Source organism: Schistosoma haematobium, chromosome 6 (assembly GCF_000699445.3).
Source record: "Schistosoma haematobium chromosome 6, whole genome shotgun sequence".
Taxonomy (NCBI): Eukaryota; Metazoa; Platyhelminthes; class Trematoda; order Strigeidida; family Schistosomatidae; genus Schistosoma; species Schistosoma haematobium.
Window position 1 is genome coordinate 23,627,315 of NC_067201.1, and position 22,832 is coordinate 23,650,146.

General features: G+C 35.2%; 1 protein-coding gene across 1 annotated transcript in view; it reads left to right on the forward strand.

Annotated features, from left to right (window-relative positions):
* The window catches only part of MAP2 (Methionine aminopeptidase 2), a 57,544-nt gene that overhangs the window by 23,507 nt on the left and 11,205 nt on the right, over positions 1-22,832 (forward strand). Inside the window, exons 2-5 of the mRNA XM_051219487.1 lie at positions 1,768-2,449; positions 9,363-9,403; positions 14,136-14,151; positions 17,377-17,447. Of these exons, the coding sequence (XP_051065830.1) occupies positions 1,804-2,449; positions 9,363-9,403; positions 14,136-14,151; positions 17,377-17,447 (774 nt within the window). The 5' untranslated portion in view covers positions 1,768-1,803. The remainder of the gene's footprint in view (positions 1-1,767; positions 2,450-9,362; positions 9,404-14,135; positions 14,152-17,376; positions 17,448-22,832) is intronic.

Here is a 22,832-nt window from a genome sequence, read left to right on the forward strand (position 1 = left end):
AGACCATCTGGATATATCTGGAAAGTATTAGGTAGCTGTTTCGTCCTAGTATGGGACTTCTTATCAACACACACCTAAGTCTATGTATATTTTTAAATCGGAAAGCTTTAAACCTAACTAAAAAGCATGATGTCTTTAAACTAGTAGACTAAAAGCCGTTAATTTCAGTGAGGTCAACCGGGTGTATATGATTTCATAGGTGTACAGTACTAACTATATATGACAATACAGGGTTTAAAACTTTCTTTAGTTCTCTGACTGACGTTATTTCACACCAGAAGCTATTTTCAAACTTGAAAAATCCCTGGACAAAATATTTTATATGATTAAAACAATCGTATATTCATATACTCGTGAAAATTAGAAAGCACTGGATAGATGTTTCTCTCAATGAGGGAAAACTGAACAGTCTGTGTCCAAGAAAGTCATACATTTCTGAGATATTCTGTAACAAGTTAACTAAAGAAACATGGTACCTCATTCATTTAGTCTGAAAGTAACCTTGCTAAATCATCTGATATGGTCTTAGAAACCAAAAATTATTAAACATCTTTTTCATCATTTTTTTCCCATCTTTTCAGTTATGCTCAATCAAGCAAGATCTTAAAAGGAATCAAGCTTTATATGTGTCATTTTTAATATTCACATGAGCACAAATGTTGATCAATCTCACATTCATTCGTTAATCAACTTCTCACCTACTAAAAACTAACTTGCTTTTTGAATTTCAGTAGCCTTTTCAAACATTTAGACCGTCTACTTTTCAAATTGTGCAAATATTCCATGTAACCTTTATGGTTTAGTTTCATGTAATTAATTATGAATGCTAAATTGTATGTACCCACGTATCATTATTATTAGAAAAAAACAAGCTTGAAACTTACTGCAATACGAGGAAACACCTACAGTTTTTGGCATATTTTCTTCTTTACCGATCCTTTAAGAAAAAAAATCATAAAAGAATAAATTACAATTTATACATTTTTATACATGAATGGATGAGTGGAAAATCATACTGGGTAACAGTTGAACTAGTAGAAATGTTTGATAATTGAGAATAGATTTCTATAAATAAATACGATCTGAATAGAATGGGGGTAGGTGTGGAGATTGTAGTAATTTTAATAGTTGAATTCATGAGTCGATCTAAGCTATATCGCCATAAAAAATCTGAAAGCACTGGATGGCCATTTCGTCCCAGTATGGAACTCCTCAGTACTATTGCACCTCCGCGATCCCGTACATAGGACTCGAAATCTAGACCTTCGGTTTCATGCGCGAGTGCTTAACTTCTAGACCATTGGAGCCGACATAACTAACTTCAACCAATCTATGATATTGCACGACCGTCCGTCATTGTCTTCAGTGAGTTACTACCTCACAACAGACACGGTTAAACTCCACTGGTCACGGATGTGCACTGCTTAGGATGAAACGAACGTCCAGTGCTTCCAGGTTTTCAATGGTGGTCTAGCTTAAATCGATTCATGAATCCAACGATTAGAAAAGAAATTCCTCTAAATATACAACTGATGCTGGAAAATGTTCTACTCTAACAAAATTTCAAGCGTTAATTAAACCTATTATTATTCCTGCTTCGGTTTGGGCACCCTGGTAGTATCTCAGCCCTCACACAAATCGAATGATTTATGTGGCGCATGTCTATTTGGTGCCTCCTTTGTACCAATGTTTATGTGTTTAAATAAAATTGTTATAATTACATTATTTCCATAAATTTATTCATTTTTTTTTCTAATCGAATTCAAGTGTTCAACTAATTGATTTCAATTAAATGTAACTACAATGTTAACTCAATCACCTGTACAAGAAACTTCATTAAATTATCAACATGTAAATTCAACAACAAAACGACAATTATCATCATTTCCCATTTCAAATCAACAATCTTTACCAACAACACATCAAGAAATTGCAGTTACATCAAATTTAATAGATATACAACAACAAAATCAATCTATACCATCTAAAGATCGTCCATTAAGTGATGCAGATCTTACTTTGAATAAAATTAAATCTCCTTCTGGAATTCCTCGATTGTTCTCTTTGAATGATTCGATTGCTAACAGATTGAATAATAATAATAATAATAATAAAAGTAGTAACAATAATAATTCATCTCCAAATAATTCTCCAAATGAACAAAATGATGAGAATCGCATGTCAAATGGTAATGCTTGTAACACTAATAATACTACAACCAATTATACAAATACGAATACGAATAATAATCATAATTCGATATATTCAAACAATATCTCAACAGATCATTCAACCTTACAATCAAATTCATCTTATCCACAAAAATATTTACCAACAAAGTATAATACATTATCATCACCAAATGGTTCTGGTAATCAACGTGTTAGCCGACCACGTACTATTAATACAATACAACCAGGGAATAGACAAGATCGAACAATGTCTGAACGTAAGTTATTTTTGTTTGTGTTTCATTTATCTGTAGTTTATTTAATCGCTTTTTGATGTATATCAGTTACGACATAAGTAAAATTAATATGGATTTGTGTTAGGTAGTTAGAGTTAGTTAACAAAAAATCCTATTTGATCTAGATTTTATGCTAGTAGACACCTGTCAGCGAGATATACCTGGAGTCTTCAGAAAATTGATGCACGCTCTGATATTCCAACCTAGTTTCTCAATCTGAGACGCATTATTGAGTTTATGAAACATCACTTACCTCTATCGAAACCGGTGTACTTACTTTGATTAATCGCCAATTACTGACTAATGTTCTCAATATCGATTCCATCTTAACATTGACCGAATTCTATCTATAAGGTTATAATTTTACCACTAGTGTAAGTGACTCGAATTCGTGTGCACTGTGTTGAGACTTGAGGTCAGTCAGTCAGTCAGTAACAACGTAGAACTTCGTACGTACGTACATCAGTTCGAGTTGCCACACCACATTAGCACAGAGATGCAGTTGTCGATTCAAATCCCGTAGTGGTAGAGGTACTAAGAGTATAAGCAGTAATCGGGAAGATTAGGGTTTGGAGATGTTATTTAAAGAGTATAATACAGTGAAATAAATTTGGAAAGAGGAAAAAAGGGACATGAAGAATTCAGAAGATTAGAATTTGGGAGAACACAGAGAGTGGATGCACCTGCGCCATTGCAAACGATTTCGAGCCATGTCATTCAGGGTCTCTAACCATCGGTTGCTATCATCTCGTGATCCCCAACCAGGTAGTCTACACCTACCAACATGACTCAGACCACTTGTCAGTGACTTCATGGACTTGTGCCATGTTTTGGTCTGGCCACCCCTAGCTTTCTTCCAACCTACTCCTATACCACCGAACATAGCACGTCGAGGTAGTCGGTCGTTGGGGATACGTAACACGTGTCCCAGCCATCTCAACTGATGAAGTTTCACTACTTCACCAATTGATTTGCCATCCTTACCTAGTACTCGTTTCTTAACAACTGTGTTACTTACTCGATGGTCCCATGATATACGAGCAATGTTTCGAAGACACCTATGATCAAATACTAGTAACCTACGGATATCCTCTACTCTTACCGGCCATGTTTCTCTGCCATAAAGTAGGACGGAACGAACTGCTGCGCAGTAAACACGTCCTTTGGTTGATAGACGGATATCTCGCCTACGCCATAAATGACGCAAGTTGGCAAAAGCTAGTCGAGCCTTCTGTATCCGTGCTGAGATTTCGTCACACACCAAACCACAAGGGCTGATGAGACTTCCAAGATAAGTGAAGCGGTCGACACACTCAACTACTTCACTCCCTATCACTAGTTCGGGTGTCGATGTAACCCAATCCTGAGAGAATCGCATCCCGAACATGCTTGCATTGTTGCTTGGAGTGGTCAGAAGACTTTGCATTTTGTCAGCGTCTTCACCAAATAAAACTATGTCATCTGCATATTCTAAGTCAACAAGTGAACCTCCTGGTAGAAGTTCAACCCCTGGAAATTTAGATGAAGAGAGTGTGATTGGAAATAGTGAATAAGAAATACTAAACCTAGATGTTATGCTTTTTGAAACTTATCAGCAAGGTGTACTTGTAATCTTGCAATTTGATCAATGAAATCCGATTATCATATAATGAGTACTTGAGATACATGAAATTCGTCACTACTCAGTGATCAATGAATTCTAAGTGCATTTCAGTCCCACATGAGTTCATTCATGATTCAAATAGCTCAGTAGTGATGCCCCCGTCTGTGCAGTTGGATTACATTGGATCGAATTCATTAGAGTACATCAGTTCCCTCAAGATTACGTACGCATCTTACTGACACGAGTGCTTTATGTTACGAAACTCAAGTCAAGTAAGATTTCTTGTTGGCTACTTCCAACTGCCACCTCACATAGATTACACGGTGTCATGGAGCAATAGATAAATGCAGTAAAAGTATATTTTAGGGACGAGATAATCAGGATGGAGAACACGAATTTTAAGTTTTTCTGTTGAATTCAAATATTTCATATGAAAAACAGTAAAATTGTTTTCATAATACTACCAATAGTGCTTGAAAGGTTCAAGAAAAATTAATTTTAGCAACCATAAAATAAAAATGATACTATTCAACATATCATATTCACAATTCTATCACTTCAGATTGTATATAACTAGCACATTGACACTATCCATAAATCTTAACTCCTAACACTTAATCCTGAAATAAACATTAATCTTGTAATGTTCTATGGCTGATCAAATATCACTTGACACAATTGTCGATCTAAACACCGACTTCTATGACCATGTTTCTCTTCTAAACTAATGACACGTCAAACAGCACTACCAACCTTGAGTCAACTCTAAATCCTTATTACTCCTCTATATAGCCAAGTTCGTTGAGTCCAGAACACAATAATCAGCCTCTACTATATAGATGTTATATTTCAAATATATCTAGTTTAGATACAAATAGACCAGACCAGACTAAATCACATCATAAAATAAAAAGTAAAAATTGTACAAGATCAAGTCAAAAGTGGCTGTGAGTGTGAGAGATTATAACTAACAGATTGAGGATAAATTAAGAATGGCAAATCATATAAGAGTAGCCAATGTACCTAATGAAAGCTTATGATAAAAGTAATATGAATATATACTGAATCTAGTCACTTAATAATTATTGAATGAGAGAATATATGCAATAATAGTCCATAAATAATTCCCCGACAGTTACCACTCATTTGTTCTTTGTTCGGATATAACAAACCTTGTGAAATCATATTTTATGAACGAAATAATCAAATCACACCCCTTAAAATGTTGGGTGACATTCATTCATTCACATAATTGTAGAGCATTTGTATATTATATCTGATGTCAGTACGTGATGAATACCTCAACCTTAAACCCTTATGGATGTGAATAATTTAAGCCTAATAAACTTCCCTCTTCACTTTTAGTCCTCTTAATCATTAGTCCGTTAGGAGATCGCATATACGAAGTTTATGTATCACTTGTGTACACTTTATCTGAGCGTAAATTATGGGATTCAGCGCATAATCAAGGTTGTTTTTATGGTTGAAAAGTACTTTCACCTTATAACTAATTCTTAACCATAACTTTCGTAGATCTATAAATAAAGTGATAGGACCATAACTAATGAACTGAATAAACAGATTTAAGATAACGCTTGTTGAAATTCATTCATTCTTATCGCTACTAAACATTCTTGCATTAAAGTTGATGTCAGTTCGTGATAAAAACATCCTAATCTTATGTATATTTCGTTTACTTATCGTAAATAACTCAACATGGTTAAGGTTAATTAATTAATTATGTCAGAAATACTTATTTACTGCAATTATATTACTTTATATAGTGAATTGTTTCTGTTGGGGAGATTCAGAAAACTCCTCAAAAAAAGAATCCAGGAAAGGCTCTGAAAACACTGAGAAGCATCTTATCCAATCAGTGTTCACTAGAAGTCTTGTCAGAAACATCTAGAAAGTGGAAAGTCACAGGGTAAACCATCCATCTATGTCTCCATCATAATTTGAGATTGTTTAAAAAGATATATCATGAATTGTGTTTTTACGATAGTTACTAGTATAGAAGTGGGTTAGAAGAAAGCTGGAAGTTGCCAAACCAAAACGCGACATCATTCCAAGAGGTTATTGATTTTTGTCCTGAACCTTGTCGTTAGACGAAGACTATCTGGTTAGGATTAAACCGATAACTGCGATCAGTGATCTATGTCCTAATGGATATAAATTTTTTTACATTCTCGAACCCTAAAAATGACTCAGACAAATTTTTAAAATACTCCACATTAATCCTAGTTAAGTTAAGGGTACTTTATGTAAGGTTATAATTAAGGTTTTAGGATCGAGGTATTCATCACGTTCTGATACTGTGGTGTGGGTTACTTATATCTATATAAGTAGTATATAACTGTGGTCAGGCATAGAATGTATTTCAGCAGAAGATCAATAAGGAAAGAACGTAAAAGGAATGCAATTGGTATGAAAATGCATCAACAATGAAATCTGAGACAATGGACTGATATTTGCAAAGGAACAGTCAAATTTGAGACAATGGATTGATATTTTGCAATTTAACTACTCACTATATGGTCCTCAGATTTTATTGAGATGCTCTGTAATTTTGTGTCGAATACATTCGATTGTCCCCACTCTTGTTCTTGTTCACTATAATACCAGATATGGTGTGCAAATACCCTACAATCATGTGAGTGAATGAATGGCGCTCAAAATTTTAAGAAGTGTAATTTGATTATTTCATTCATCAAATATAATGTCACCAAGTTAAAGTTCATTTCAGGATTCATCGTTTAGAGTTAAGATTTATGAATAGTATCAATTTGAAAATTATATACAATCTGAAGTGACAGAAGTGATATGTCGAACAGTGTCGGTGTCTCCCCAAAAGTATATTTTTACCTTTAATTTAGTATATATATAAACATTTTGTTGGGGAGATCCAGAAAATTCCCCGAAAAAAGCCATGAAAGGCTCTGATGAAAACACTGAGAAGTATCTTATCCAATCAGCGTTGACTAGAAGTTTTGCCAGAAACATCAAGAAAGTGGAAAGTCATATGTTGAGTTTCTGATTGGAAGATTACTGTACTGCTACTATGTTTAGTAGCATTCCAGGATTTTCGGGAAACCCAAGGACATCTAAAATACCATAAAAACCCTAGATTTTCTGTACATAAACGGGCTTTGGGAGTAAAGTGTTTCTTACATACTTTGCGCCTTTTCTCTCGTGTTTAAATCGCTGCGTAGTTCTAGCCTGGGCTTAGGAACCGAATCTAGCGTTCAATAAACAAGACTTGTCACATTTCCGAAATCATCTCATATAATTGTCATTTGTGGAATTTCACAACTATTCTTCATATTTCAAACGATCAATCAAATACTTCCCTATTGACATTCATCTTCTTCTGTACTTCTGTGAATAGTTTAAATGACTCCAAATAGGAAAAATAAAACGTTAAGAACCATAAATGAAGTTTCTATCTCTTTACTAAAAATAGATAACAGCTGATGACATAATAATAATCAGTAAATTACTTAACAAATAATCAATAAATCAACTTTCTCTTTTCTCTTATTGGTCAATCAAATTTATCACTTCGTCAAGGTCACTGGATCATATGGGAATTTCTTTTTTTCACAGTGTACAAAATAAGAAAAGCGATCATATTGTATTGACGTTTAAATAATGATCTTATTCTGTTTTAAATGAAATGTAAAGTATTTTTATTGGGATAAGATCATTTTCATTATGAGAGAGTTAGTGGATAGATAAAAAGATAAAATATCAGAAGGGTTTTTCTGTGGATATTATAGTAATTTCAATGGTTGAGATCAGGAGTCATTTGAAGCTAGACCACTATGGAAAATACAGAAGCACTGGACGGCTGTTTTGTCCTATTGTGAGAGAGTAACTCACTGAATATATTGGTGGATGTGTCACTCCATTTCGTGAATTGTTTGAGGTTAGACATTCATACCATTGGATGTCGGGTCAGTGGTCTAGAGGTTAAGCGCTCTCACGCACTGCTGAGGAGTCCTACAATAAGACGAAACCGCCATCCAGTACCTCCAGGTTTTCCATGGTGGTCTAGCTTCAATTGACTCATGATCTCAACCATTGAAAAAGATTTTAAAAAAGTCACTAAGAGTACGGAATAGTTGTTTTATCCGTCAGTGGGAATTCTTGTTAGTGTTAAGAAAATGCGAATGGTCCTGTATCGAATTAAACTCAGATTACCTGTGAATCATTTAATTCAATGACTGTGATATGTTTGACATTTTTCTGGTACGTTGATTAGAATAAATATTTTACTAGTAAATGGTGGCTAAGTGTTCGTATGCGAGACTGAATCTCCTAGGTTCGATCCCTGGTGATGAGGTCGTGTACGCGCGTTGTTGAGGAGTTTCGTACAAGAAAAAAACAGCTGTTCAGTGCCTACTAGTTTTCAATGATTGTTTAACAAAAATCAGTCTGAAATGTTAACTATCAAGATTTGATGGGAGCTAGGAGCTTTACGGCTGCGAAACGTGACCATTAAGAGTAGAAGATACTCGTAAGCTAATAGTATTTGACACCAGATGCCTTAGAAATATTACTCGCATCTGCTGGGACCACTGGGTAAGTAATAGTGAGGTTAGACGTAGAGTATTAGGGAATGATGGTCAATCAGTTGATGAGATTGTAAATCTTTATCGACTGAGATGGTTGGGCCACGTTGTTGTGTTGCGTATGCTTGAACACCGATTAACACGACGCGCAATGTTGACTAGTGTTGGGGATGGTTGAAAAGAAGTTAGAGGTGGCCAAAATAAAAAGTGATATCATTGCTTGAAGTGACTAAGTTCTAGTCTGAGTCATGTTGTTAGATGCAGACTACTTGGTTGATGTTTGCGTGACTATCATACCCAATAGTTGGAGACTGTGTTTGATATATGGCTGAGAATCGATCTTAATGGAGTAGGTGTATACATCCTTTGTCTTACCTTAAACTATGAGCTGAAAATTGCTTCATACCTTTCTTTCTACGAACTAATTCTTTCTTCCTGTACTGTGTCCTTATATGCAATCTTTCTTTTATATATTACCACCATTGAATTAACTACTTTTATTAATTTGGTGTTCATCTTGTTGTGGTAATGAGGTATGGCAACCTGGACCGATGCATATATGTGCCTGTTCCTACGTTGAAGCTGACTGACTGACTGTCTGAGTATGACAATCCAAGGTTGAATCACTGTAGTCATTGTTTAACAAAGAATCTTGTTATTACTAATATATAAACCAAATTATTGATTCAATTTGATTTTCTTTCCGTTTACATTGTAGATCCTCACAAGTCAGTTGATACGGAATCGGATACATCAAGTGTGAGTTTGATAATTTGGAAAAAGATGTTGTTATCACCTTCCCTCTTCTTGTATAGATTCCATACCTTTTCTAATAAATTTCTAGAATCTAGAAAATCTTCAACCACTCAAATAAAATGTTGATGGATACTTCAAAAACTCAAAGCTTTTTGAAAACATTCAAGAGAAATGTAGATAACATCTAAGTATAATTTCCTTATCTGGACTCAAGAATTATTGATTAATAGGCACTTTAAGTATCTTCTTCACAATTTTCTAGACTATTAAAGTCGTTCATAATTCTGCAAATGCCTTCCATTTTTATACTCAATCTAACCTCTAAAATTGGCATTGTTTAGTATAGTTCTCGCCTTTCGTACACTGTTCAAGGTTCAAGAGTTGGATAATATCAATTGTCTAATCTATTTTATGCTACCTATTTATGTTGTCTAACTTGTAACTAGTTTGTGGAATATTCAAATTTTTGCTGACTGGTAATTTTCTTTTCTGTTTTATTCATATAAGAAATACACAAACAGTTTAGTATTACTAATACTATCATTTCATTCGGTACTGGATATTTTGCCGTCATAAATGAGTGCTCTTTTTTAGTTGGTATTAGTGAAGATTTGTTACTTACTTGCTTGGTTACACCTGTTACTCCTCGTGACGGAGCATAGGCCACCTACAAGGATTCTCCATCGAACTCTCTCCTGGCAAACCTTTCCAGTTCTCTTCAGTTGTTATTCATCCTTTTGATGTTTGCTTCTAATTCCCGACGCAATGTGTTCTTTGATCTTCCACTTTAAGATTCCAAGTTAGAACTTGCCTCATGATGCAGTTTCGTGATTTCTGTGATGTATATCCTATCTACCTCCAGCGTCCTAATTTCCTCTTCAACTGGAAGCTGCTTTGTTCTCTCCTACAATAGGCTGTTGTTGATGGTTTCCGGCCAACGGACATTGAGTATATTGTGTAAACAATTGTTTATAAGTACTTGTACATTTTTGATGATGGTTGTGGTAGTTTTCCACGTTTCGGCTCCGTACAATAGAACTAACTATCTTAACATTCGTATTAAAGATTGTGACTTTGATATTGGTTCACAGTTGTTTTGAGTTCCAAATGTTGTTCAACTGTAAGAATGCTGTTCTTGCTTCGTCAATCTTTACCTTTAGTTCTGCATCAGATCCTCCTTGTTCATCGATGATTCTGCCCACGTAAGTGAAATATCCCAAATCTTCCAGAGTTTCTATATCAGGTGTGACTGGTTTGGCGTTCTCTGTGTTTTATTCCACGTCCTTGGTTTTTGCATGTGTGTGTTTAAGCCTATTGATGCAGAGACTGCTACTAAAATGGTTGTTTTGACCTGGATTTTTTCGTGTGCAAAAGGTCGAAAGGCCAGGTGATCTGCAAAATCAAAATTGTCTAGTTGCATACAAGCTGTCCATTGTATTCCGTGCTTCCTCTCAGATGTGGAGGCCTTCATAATCAAGCCAACCACCAGAAGAAAGAAGAAGAGGGGGAGTAAGCAGTCTTGTCCGACTCCGGCCCTAACTTGGAATGCGTCTGTGAACTGTCCTCCATACACGACTTTGCAGTGTAGTCCGTCGTATGAATTCCGGATGGTGTTGATCTCAGGAACTCTATACTGTTGAAGATGGTTCCATTATGTTCTCTTATCCACACTGTCAACTGCTCCCTCATAGTCAAGGAAGTTGAATTATGGTGAATTATGGTGATTGGTCAACAATGATTCTTAGTGTCGCGATTTGATATGTGCATGACCGATCTTTACGGAATCCGGTTTGTTGATCTCGAAGTTGGATGTCTACTGAATCTTTCATCCGGTTGAGCAATACTTTGTTGAAATTTTTCCTAGTACTGATAGAAGTGTGATGCTCGGATCTCCTTTCTGAAACATCTAGGCTGTCAGCACTTGTTTCCCCCTCCCAAATCTTCCTGAATAGAGTGTGAAGCATGTTTGCAGTTGCTTCGGTGTCTGACTTCACTACTTCGGCTGATATACCGTCAGATCCTGCTAATTTCTCACTCATGATTTGTCTGATGGCCATCCGGATATCCTCGATCGTTGGTGGAGTGACATCTATAGGAAGGTCTGTGTGTGCTGCTTCGATTTCCACTGGATTCACTGGAGTTGGTCTTTTCAAAAGTTACCCGAAGTGTTCTACCCATCTGTTCCTCTGTCCTAGAGTCTCAGTGATTGTCCTGTCTTCTTTGGTCTTAACTGGTCTCTCTGGTTTACTATATTTCCCTGCTAGTTTCTTCATTGTGTCATATAGTTGTTTGATATTTCCTTCTCTTACAGCTTCTTCCGCTATCGTTGCTAGGTCTTCGTTGTATTTCTGATTGTCGGCTCTGATGCTCTTCTTCACTTGCTTGTTTGATTCAGTGTATTTTGTATGTGCCTTGACTTTCTCTGCTGTTGTTTGGCTGTCTGTTGCTAATTGCTGTCTTCTTGTTCTTCCATTCTTGAATCTTGGATCCGGGGTTTCGACAGAGATCGATTTCTTATGATGATGCCTGTTGTGGCCCAGCACCTCCTGTTACGTTGAAGTTAGTGCTTCATTGATCTCTTTACGGTTGTCCTCCATAGTAGTTTATCCTTTTTTCAGTAGATCTTGTAAGGCTTGGAACCTGTTGTTGGGAGTTATCTTGAATTGATTGAGTTTGTTAGTATCTCGAAGGAAGTCTGTATTGAACCTTTGTAATTCTGTTTCCCGAGTTGTCCAGTGATTCTTCAGATCCATCTATGTCAGCTCCTCTTCTGCTTCTCACGTCTTTCATTGTCCTGAAATTTTTAGTGACGCAAATATGATTGATCTTGTTCTGTGCTGTGTGATTCAGTTTGTCAATAAGATATAATTGGTTTTCTGATCATCGTCGCCATCAGTATCTTAAAAAGATTGTTAAGTTAATTTAATCATGATGCTTGTTTTGGTCGTACTGAACTCATTAACTGATTGTTTAGTCTGGGTGTTAAATCAGTTTTTAAGAAATGTAGCCGAATTAAGGTTCATGAACTCCATTGTTTGTATGTGAACTAGTGTCACTCGCCGGATCACATTACTGACGAGCGGGTTCGAACGCATGTCCTATTGTTTGAAATAAAATATCAATTTCTAAAATGGTGGAATGTTGAAGAAAGTTGTTTTGATAAAATGTAACGAAGCCTAGTTTATTCATTTAAATGATCAACTTCTGATGTCCATTTCTTCGAGTATTTATGATGCAATGGAAAATATTGATTTCCGACTGAAAATAAAATAGTAAGTCGGGTATAATCTGTATAGGACCTTATAGAAATTTATAATAAAATCAACTTACCCAGTTCTCAGAGGTGTATACAAACTGTCGAAGGATCATCATCATTCTATTGTAAGGATTTCGCCCGAAAGATGTTTTCATATTGGTTGAACCAGGGTTGGAATGTCACATCTGCTTGAAGATCAAGATGGAATTCTTTCATTCATTGAGTTAGATAACGACTCGATTATTGATTTCATTAAATCAATTGAATAACGATGTAAGATTGATTTGAATCGTAAGTTTCTTCGTCATCTAATTTCAATGGATTTCAACTATGCTGTTTGAATTTTCATTTTCTACCGCATAGAGACCGACTGATGAATTGTCACCATTTAATGTTAAATTTTTAGGTTGCCTGATGAGTTACAGATACACGCGTTTCCTATACTTCATCTACTCAGTGAGATGACTAAAATGATTAGAAAGATGCACTTGGCAACTAAATGTTATTGTACACAAATCATTGATATATATGTTCATTGAGCTTATAAGCCAAAACTTAAATAAAGTACATAACAAGTCTCATCCAATAGCATGCATCATTTGTCATCTTTCACTCAGTGCTTAGCCTTGAGGGGCACCATGTGAGAGTAAAGTCACGTGTTATTTCTGATTAGCTCAGCCTATCACAACAGAAAACTAACTTAGTATTATAGAAGTATAAGATAATGATCTTTTTGAAAGTTTTAATGAATATAAAATATGAATAAATTAATGTCATTTTAATGAATTTCAAGCTTTATCGTCCGGTATCTATCACTAAAGTTATCTCTATGTGTTCTATTTTCTTACTTGGTTATTTCCTAACATACTTGTGGATACGCAATGTATTCCGATCACTGAATAAATACTTATCACCTTGGTGAAATGTTCAAATCATGTCCGTATTGCTGTAAACGGTATAAGTTTTGGTATATCATGATATAAATTCTTTTGGAAGGTATTTAGCACGAAATCATACTTCATGCCTAATGCCCATTTTTGATGTAGTTTTGTTTTTTATACTCTGCCAAAGTCATCCATCTAATCTACAAATCTTCTCTACCATCACTAAGTTCCCTGTAGTTGACAGTTGTCAAGGAAGTGATGCTCGACTTCAGGATTGGATCTTGTATCACTTATCGTCAAGTGTTAAAGATGCTTGCTCTGAGATATTCAGACTATGACTGACTTTTTATAGAATTAAGATATTTGTACATATTGTCCAACCAAATTATCTAACAATTGACAACATAACATATCATATTATTGACTATCTTAGATACAATTTTGTATCGTGTTACTATTCAATGGAACTGGATATTCAAGTTTAGTCCAAACTTATAATGCATATTTGATGTTATTATCATTATTGTCTTTTCAATGTTCATGATATTCACAAATTATTGCATAATTTTAGCAATCATTTTGTTTTGGTTTTCAGGTATTCTCTAGCAGTGGTAAGTTAATTATTTCATATAAATATATGTTTACTATAAACAATATTAACTATTGAATAACTACTGAATATACTGAGATGGTGGAGAAGATTTGTAGGTCAGGTGGATGATTTTGATGGAATTTTGTTCTCTGAACTGGATGGTTTGGTCGTGGAGCTTTCATTGTTCTTCTGAACGACATCATCAGCACAAACTTCAGATAGAAGTGAAGTGTTTGAATTTCTCCAATCAACGTCGAGGTTCACAGAACAAGCTGTGAAACGCATATGGAGAAATTCGAACACTTTACTTCTATCTGAAGTTTGTGCTGATGATGTCGTTCAGAAGAACGATGAAAGCTCCACGACCAAACCATCCAGCTCAGAGAACAAAACTCCATCAAAACTGAATATACTTAACAGTGAGATCTAGGTATACCTCCTCTGATAGTCATATACCAGATATATATTAGAACCAACTTTTGTTTGTTCATGTTTAACTCTTCAGTTTAATGGTCTCCTACTAGATCTAAAACGTTACTTATATTATTGTCATTATTATTATAAGTAGTATAAGTGATCAACAAAAGGGTGCATTTGTAGTCTTAGGAAAGGTCCACAATTCCAGGTTTAACAGAGCATGTTTAAAATCAATCGATCACTGTGACCAGTCATTCAAGGTGTTATAGTGTAATATAGACCAAAATGAGTTACAATGGCATAGATGTATTCACACTTTGTCTTCCTCCAAATCTTAAGCTTTAATATTATTTCATATGTTTTATTGTTCTAAGTTATCCCTTCTTTTCAAAACCTATTCACCAATGTTGAGTCTTTCACGATCATTAATACTACTACCGTTATACCTACTCTTTCATTATTGATTTTATTAATTTTCTGTCTTGTTTTGCCGAAGTGGTTTGGAAACTTGAGCTATCACCCTTTCATTTTACCACTGTATGTGATTCTTGGTATATATTAACATTTGAGAGCTGTTTTACTCCATGGATCACAGCTTCTTGTTTGGACTTTTGAAGATGCATCTAGATGTTCTGTCAACTTCGCGAAATACTGAAGTATATCGATTGGTCAGGTTAATGATTAATTTTACGAGTATTATCATCAACTTCTATTTGAATTGATTTCAAAACGCAGAATCATTGACCGATGAACGTCAGGTTGACTTATCCAATCACTATTAAGCATATGGCTATTAGTACGTTTGTAGCTTTAATTTAGTCAAGAACAAAGCGGCTACCTATATACTTCAGGAACTGAATACCATCATGGTTTTCCTAACAAATTCAAGTAAACTTGAACTGAGCCCCTTGCAGAACCAGATTACAAATGCATACTACTACAATATTGACTGTTGTTAAATGAGATAAAAATTATCTTCCTAATAACATTAACATTGAAGCATTTGTGTTAAACCTGTCATATTCATATATCTTGGAAGTTTCATCATCCATAGTAGGTTGGTATTCGATGCAACTTCAAAACATTCCGACTTGCTTGATTTTTGCCAAATAGCATCAATTGTAGTGTAGGCGATATATCATCCGTCTGACAATCAAAAGAAGAGTGTTACTACACGGCTGTTCATTTCCTTCTCATTAATCAGTGTGAAACGTGACCATTAAAAATAAATAATGTTCCTAGCATTATAGTATATGATTATAAATGCCTAAGTAGCATTGTATACTAAAGTGACCAAGCCAGAAGCAGCGTACTAGGTAAAACAAAAGTAGCCAATCGATTGATGAGGTAGTGAATTCTAATCGATTGAAGTGGTTGGGACATGTATTAAGCTGGTAGATGCTTGTTATCTGATTAGTCTGTCTTAAACAAATGACCCAAGACGTTGGATGAAATGACGCTGAATCAAAATTCTGTTCACTCTTTGACTGAGAGTTGATATTTGATACACACTCATTCTGTACATGAACCCCGTTACTCATGAAAATAGACAGAGAGTGAGAAAAGAAGTTTATTTGTCTAAATTGAATCACAGACATCTCGGTAAGACTATAGTTAATAGACGACCTTTGAGCGACGTTAGACTGACCTTGAGAGTGTCCACTTAACAACTAAGACCAAATGAGGGTTATAAAGCAGTGTGAGGAATTAGAATTATGAATTACAGTTGATGTTTAAGGTTAGAAATTAGATTGAGGGTTTTCATCACGAACTGACATCAGCTATAATGCCAAAACTTTATTTACACAAATAGATGAGTGAATTTCGCGCCAAAATCCGAGATCCATTATCTTATACATGATTGTTTGTCCATAAATTATAGTCTCGCCGACATCTCTAATCATCTACATATTAGTATGCCTTTCCTTTAGAAAATTAAGTCTATCATTGGTTTGTATCGTTCCGTGAAAATGAAAATCATTTCTTGCCCAGTCACTTACACCTATCGTTTAAAAATGTTTGATTGGTTCACTGTATTCGTTTATCTCTCAGATTTTGAGTTTCAAAATTATTTAATTCTTTAATTCTTACATCTGGAATTACATTTTTCATGCCTAATAGTTTCCAACATGAATGATAATGTAGAAGAACCCTTCCACGGTGTGGGCAGCCGGGAAGTGATATCAGCCCTCATACCCGTAACAGCACACGAAAACAAGTTGGTCACATTCAAATCCTGACTGACTGATAATGTAGTAATCACTACTGTGTAAGATTTGTTTTGATAATTTTACTTTACTACTCTAAAGTGGTGTGCCAGATTCTTAAGTTCCTTATGACTAACTGACATTATATTTGATTATATTGACCCACAGGTTGTTTTGCGGTGTAGGCCCACAGTCTAATATTGATGTTAATGAAATATATATATTACTTACCTCGACTAATCTCATTAATAACGACGTAGATTTCAGACGTTCGATAGTATGGACGAACGATGAAAGATGAAAAAAAATGCGTATGAATCACTGAAGCGTCAAGAATGACCAGCTCAGTGAGTTATAAGTAACTCAGTATCTATAACCATGAAATAGATACAAGTGAGTATACACACTCATAGGCACTAACATACACAAATGTATAAACTTTTGATCAGGGTTACACATGAGTAATTGGTATGATCAAACTTATAGGTGATAGGACAAAAAAGATCATTAGGATAACGTATCTAACTAGAGGTTAGGACAGATTAAGTTAGTGTGTAATAGCAGAAAATCACTACAACAGCACTGTTCATCAATTTTTCATTTTCGCTGTTGATTTTTAGGCCCACCAAGACCAATCTCTTCGAAAATTGGGTCGTTTCAAAATGCAAAACATAAACCAGGAGGTGGAAATGTAAGTTTATTGACTTAAATTTTTTTTTACCTATTTGCCTATTTCTACTTATTTTTACAAACATAATAACAGTCAATAGCCCTGATCTCAAATTTTTAAAAACAGTTTTCATCTAAAATTCACTATTTTTACCCACTTGTCCATCATCGAATAGTATATCTCATCCATGACCCCACCACAGATTGAAATCCAAACATTTAGATCTCACGCCAACCGCTTAACTTTTAGACCAGTGAGTTAACATCTAGTGATTCACGTTCCTAATTTCAATCGATTAATAACATTGTGCAACTATCATCTAATGGGGCAACTGCTCCACTGAAGATATGATTGAATGCAGCTGGTCATAACTTCTTATTGGAACTGCGAGAACTACCTCTTAAAATTAATCACTAATGAACAATTAATAATCATTTGTGGAGATTGTTGTATTTCATAGTTTATCTCTTTGAAGCCATCAACAATCGAATTCAAAAAATAATCAATATCCCCTCTATATTTATCAAGTGGTAATTGAACTTTTGATTATGTTTCCTACCTTTCCAACTTCTTTAGAGAATAGCTTAGTACGACACTAAATTAGAAGTATTGGTTTCGTTAATTAAATTCCTTTCTCTCACACATCCACACACACGCACACTTTCTGTTCACAGTGATATACGTTATATGTGATATGCTAGATACAATAACAATTAATTCTATTTACAATTGATTGATAACTAAGTAATGACTAATGCCACATATATCAATTCCTTCTTAGTGCTGACTGAATTGCAACTTGGTCGACAGAATCCGATCAGAACTAAAGAAGGAATTGATATACATGACATTGGTCACTACTACTCAATGGTCAATAAACTGAAAATACATCTCAGTCGTGCAGGAGTTCAGTTTCTGCCTGAATAGTTCGTTAATAACGTCTATCACAGTGAAGCTAAGCCACGCGAGATCAAATCCAACAGGGAGCATTGGTTTCCTCAATATGACAGTGTTAACTAGTACAAAACCTAGGTTAACTATAGTGTTCTATCAACTATTTTCATCCAACACCTTACAATTAACACTATGAATAATAAAAATAACCATACTGGATAATAGGTGACAATGTATATATCCATGCTTGTTTGTAACAATGTTGTAAAACACATTAAATTACATTTTCATCCCGATGAAACAAATAAATATTTGAAAATTGAAATTAACCTTAAATCACCAAGGTAATACAATTAAAGTTTATGGATTATTGAAAAACAAGGTGTGTGTGTGTGTGTAGACAATTTTGATGCATGAACAAATTTAATGGTGGAAAGTAGGTCGATAAAAGGAGGATCATTTTAAAATAATCAGTCCATAAAATCATTGATTATGTTTTGTATTGTTTACTGGAGTGTGGACAGAGATGATGATAATGTGTAACTTTTGTGGCGAGACTATAATTTATGAACAAACAATCAGGTATAAGATAATAGGTCTCGGATTTTGGCACGAAATTCACACATCCACTTGGCTAAATAGACTTTTGGCATTATAGCTGATGTCGGTTCATGATGAAAACCCTCAGTCTAATTCCTAACTTTAACTATCAGTCAGTCAGTTAACAACAACGTAGAACATCGTACACACGTACATCAGTTCGAGTTGCCATACCACATTATCACAAAGATACAATTGTTCATTCAAATCCCATAGTGTTAGAGGTAGTGAAAGTATAAGCAGTAATCGGAAACATTAGGGTTTGAAGATGTTATTCAAGGAGTATAATCGAGTGAAATAAATTTGGAAAGAGAAAAAAGAAATGGACATGAAGAATTCAGAAGATAAGAATTTGGAGAACACAAAGAGTGAATGCACCCGCACACGATTTTGAGCCATGTCATTCAAGGTCTCTAACCATCGATTGCTATCGTCTTGTGGATCTATTATAACAGTTTGTTTTCCAACGTTTACACGTATGGGACGTTAATTTACCTTCAACGATTATCTACATTAGATTCCCTCCCAGTGTCTATTCTGCAGGACGTCAGCACAACTCAGATCAAGAACGTGTGATTAGCCTGACTAGAACGTAAATATATTTCCACACCAAAATCCAACAACAATGAACAATCAGTAATAAGTAATAATAAGGATGGAGGAATATATAACTCATCTGATACCTGTCAGACTATCTACATGTCTGACTAAGCAGACAACCAGTCATTTTCATTTTCGCCCACACATCAGGATCCCAACCAGGTAGTAGATGTAGACCTACCAACATGGCTCAGTCCACTTGTTAGTGACTTCATGGAATTATGCCATGTTTTGTTCTGGTCGCTCCTAGCTTTCTTCCAACCTACAACCTTAATCATCAACTCTAAATCATAATTCTAATTCCTCACACTGCTTTATAACCTTCATTTGGTCCTAGTTATAAGGTGGACACTCTCAAGGTCACTTAAAAGTCATTCATAAATTATAGTCCCATCGCTTTTATAACTCCTTATAGTCTAAGTCTTAGAAGTAAATTATTTTGACTTGATAAACCTTCTGTCTGAACGGTTGAATCGGTTTCTTTAGCTCTTCTAATAACTCCAGGCTAAATCAAAACGAAAACTTCAACACGAATAAAAGGATGCGAAATATGGAAACGATGTTTTACTCCAAGGTTAGTTTATGTACAGAAAATTGAGGGTATTCATAGCATTCCAGGTGGCTTTGGGCTTCTGGAAAATTCTGGGACCCTACTAAACATAGCAGCAGGATCGATAATCACCCAATCAGAAATGTGGCACGTGACTCTATACTTTCTAGATGTTTCTGAGTGACTTATATTCAATACTGATTGAATAAAATGTTTCCCAGTGTTTTCAGGGCCTCTTTAGGCTTTTTTCGAGGAATATTCTGGGTCACTCCAACACGATTCATATCTGATAAATTGATAATTTACTGATCAATTTAAAAAATCTCTATATCGATATAAAATAGCTTGTTTAGAATTATTCCTTTATCATCGTCATTTTTAATGTTGGTAAACGCAGTTCTATCACTCAGGCATACGGAACGTTGAACCTGGTACATATGTGCGTTGATTCGATTTGCCGTATTATGTTGGGACAGTGTAATTAAATTGTTAATCGGGTAAGCGTCGGTGTATTAGATTAAGTGGTAGTGTAAAATACGAAAATAGTCAGGAGAAATGTTCTAGTAGTGCGAAGAGTTACAAATTAATTGCATAACCTTCAATCGTCCATTTGCATCTCTTCACTGTGTTCTGTCATCTGAACTGTCTTCTCGTCTGATCTCCAAGTGTTCTCCTAGTGCCATGCTTTCGATCCGCTGAAACTTTTAACTCCGTCTGACAATTGTAGTAACTTCGACACCGTGTTCCGCCACACAGTCTTGTGAGTAGCGTCCACTGCAACAGTATCATTAGTGGTAGAAAACTTAAAACATAGACAATATGATTCAAGAAGAATGTATTCGCGGTGTTATGACGTTCGCTACCTCTCACTTCACGAATCAAAAACTCGGAGAAAAATTCAATAATTGAAATCCTGACTTAATCTCCTCGAGTTCCAGTATTTTGGTCGCTCCATCGACAGACTGCTCAACCTGACCAATCAAATACCTAGGCTAGTACGGGTAACCTTGAGCGTTAACGAGATAATCTTGACTCTTATTGGTCCATTGATATATACTCCTTCTTCTATTCCCACCATCTTCAGTCCGGACAAAAGAGCACTTCAGGCCAACTTCTATTATCTACATTACAATCATGTAGTATGTTTTTCATGTCAGACACTCAGTTTATATCCATTTATTGCCAGATCGCAACTCATCGTAAATAATAAATTATTCTGTACAGAAAATCATGTCATAAGTGACAGAGAACGGAATAAACAGTACACAATTAGTGAATAATAATAAAACAATAACCGATAGATCTAACGAAAACTCGAAATACCAGGATTGTATAAACGCTATCATCCAATGATTCATCTGATTTTTTCTGGTTAGAATTTTTCTATCAATATTCTTTTCTATGGGATTGTATTGCTAACTTCATGCCTAACCCTCCTCCTTTATTCGGATTTATGACCGGCAGTAACCGTGAAAGGGCTTCAGGAAGAGTCAAGTATCTCTATTAGCTATATGATAAAAATATAAATAAAATTAATTTGTGAATTAATCCCAAAAGTTCCAACATCTTCAATCCTCTTCACGTTATAACACACGGAATAAAAAGTTTAGTATGATTTTGAAACTCAACATCTATGAGAAGATGATTTTAAGTACTGTTAGTGGTGTATGAGTGGTAGTTACTCTACAATTGTTCACACAATGAGAGGATACTTCTTGGGGAGATGAACAGGAAATTGGGTTAACGGTCATCTTGACCTCTTGTGAGTGTGCTGGCAGAAACCAATGGATTACTACTTGAGACTGGCTATTCACAACTCTCTGATAAATAATTTTGAAAGGTTATTACCTCTTGGAATGTAAACTAATGGATCAAGGCGAAGTGTTATATTTTTACGACCAACTACATTTAACTCCTTTCCGCTGTGGGAATGTAGCATCAATAGAGGTACTGACTTCTCAAGGAAAACCCCGTACGTCTGAGAATACGACTTCGCCCTCAAACCCTGATTTTGGTACTTTTTATTCTATTATCTCCGAACCGAGTTGCCCGGTATAGTGTGACCGTCAAGATTCCCGACAAAGCGAAAGTCTAACGTATAACAGTTAATTGTGTTGTATTTTATGGCTACGAAATATGGTCATTATGAATATAAAGAACATGCATAGATTATTAGTACTTGAGAACGTTGCTGTGTACAGTGGAACAAACAAATGAGTAATTGCAAGTTGTGTGTGGTTTTAGTGGAATGAGCAATTTGATGAATAAGAACGTTAAGCATTTATTGATTATACTGATTACGAAATGGGTTGTATATACTTAAACCACACCACCTATATATAACGTTAACTCTTTCTGGGACAGAATTGACTTGAAAATAAGAATCTAAAGTGAATAAGATTAAAACGTAGTATCAGTTTACATTAAGTCACTGACTGTTCAACTGAGCTGTGTAAGGAAATGAATATTTACTAGCTTGACAGAGTATTTGATAATTGTGATCAACTATCGACAACGTTATACAATCACATGGCTTCAAATCGATAGTCCAAGACATTGATTTTTAACATTATTCCTCAATTTTTTGGTTTCACAGATCCATTTATTTCTTTATTTTGAACTAGATTGGTTTTATAAGTGTCTATTATTAATTGCAACAGCTGAATTCGTGAGTCAATCTAAGCTCGATGACTATTAAAAACTTGAAACCACTAAACGACCGTTTCGTCCTAGTATGGGTTCTAGTCCCGCTTGCGGGATCG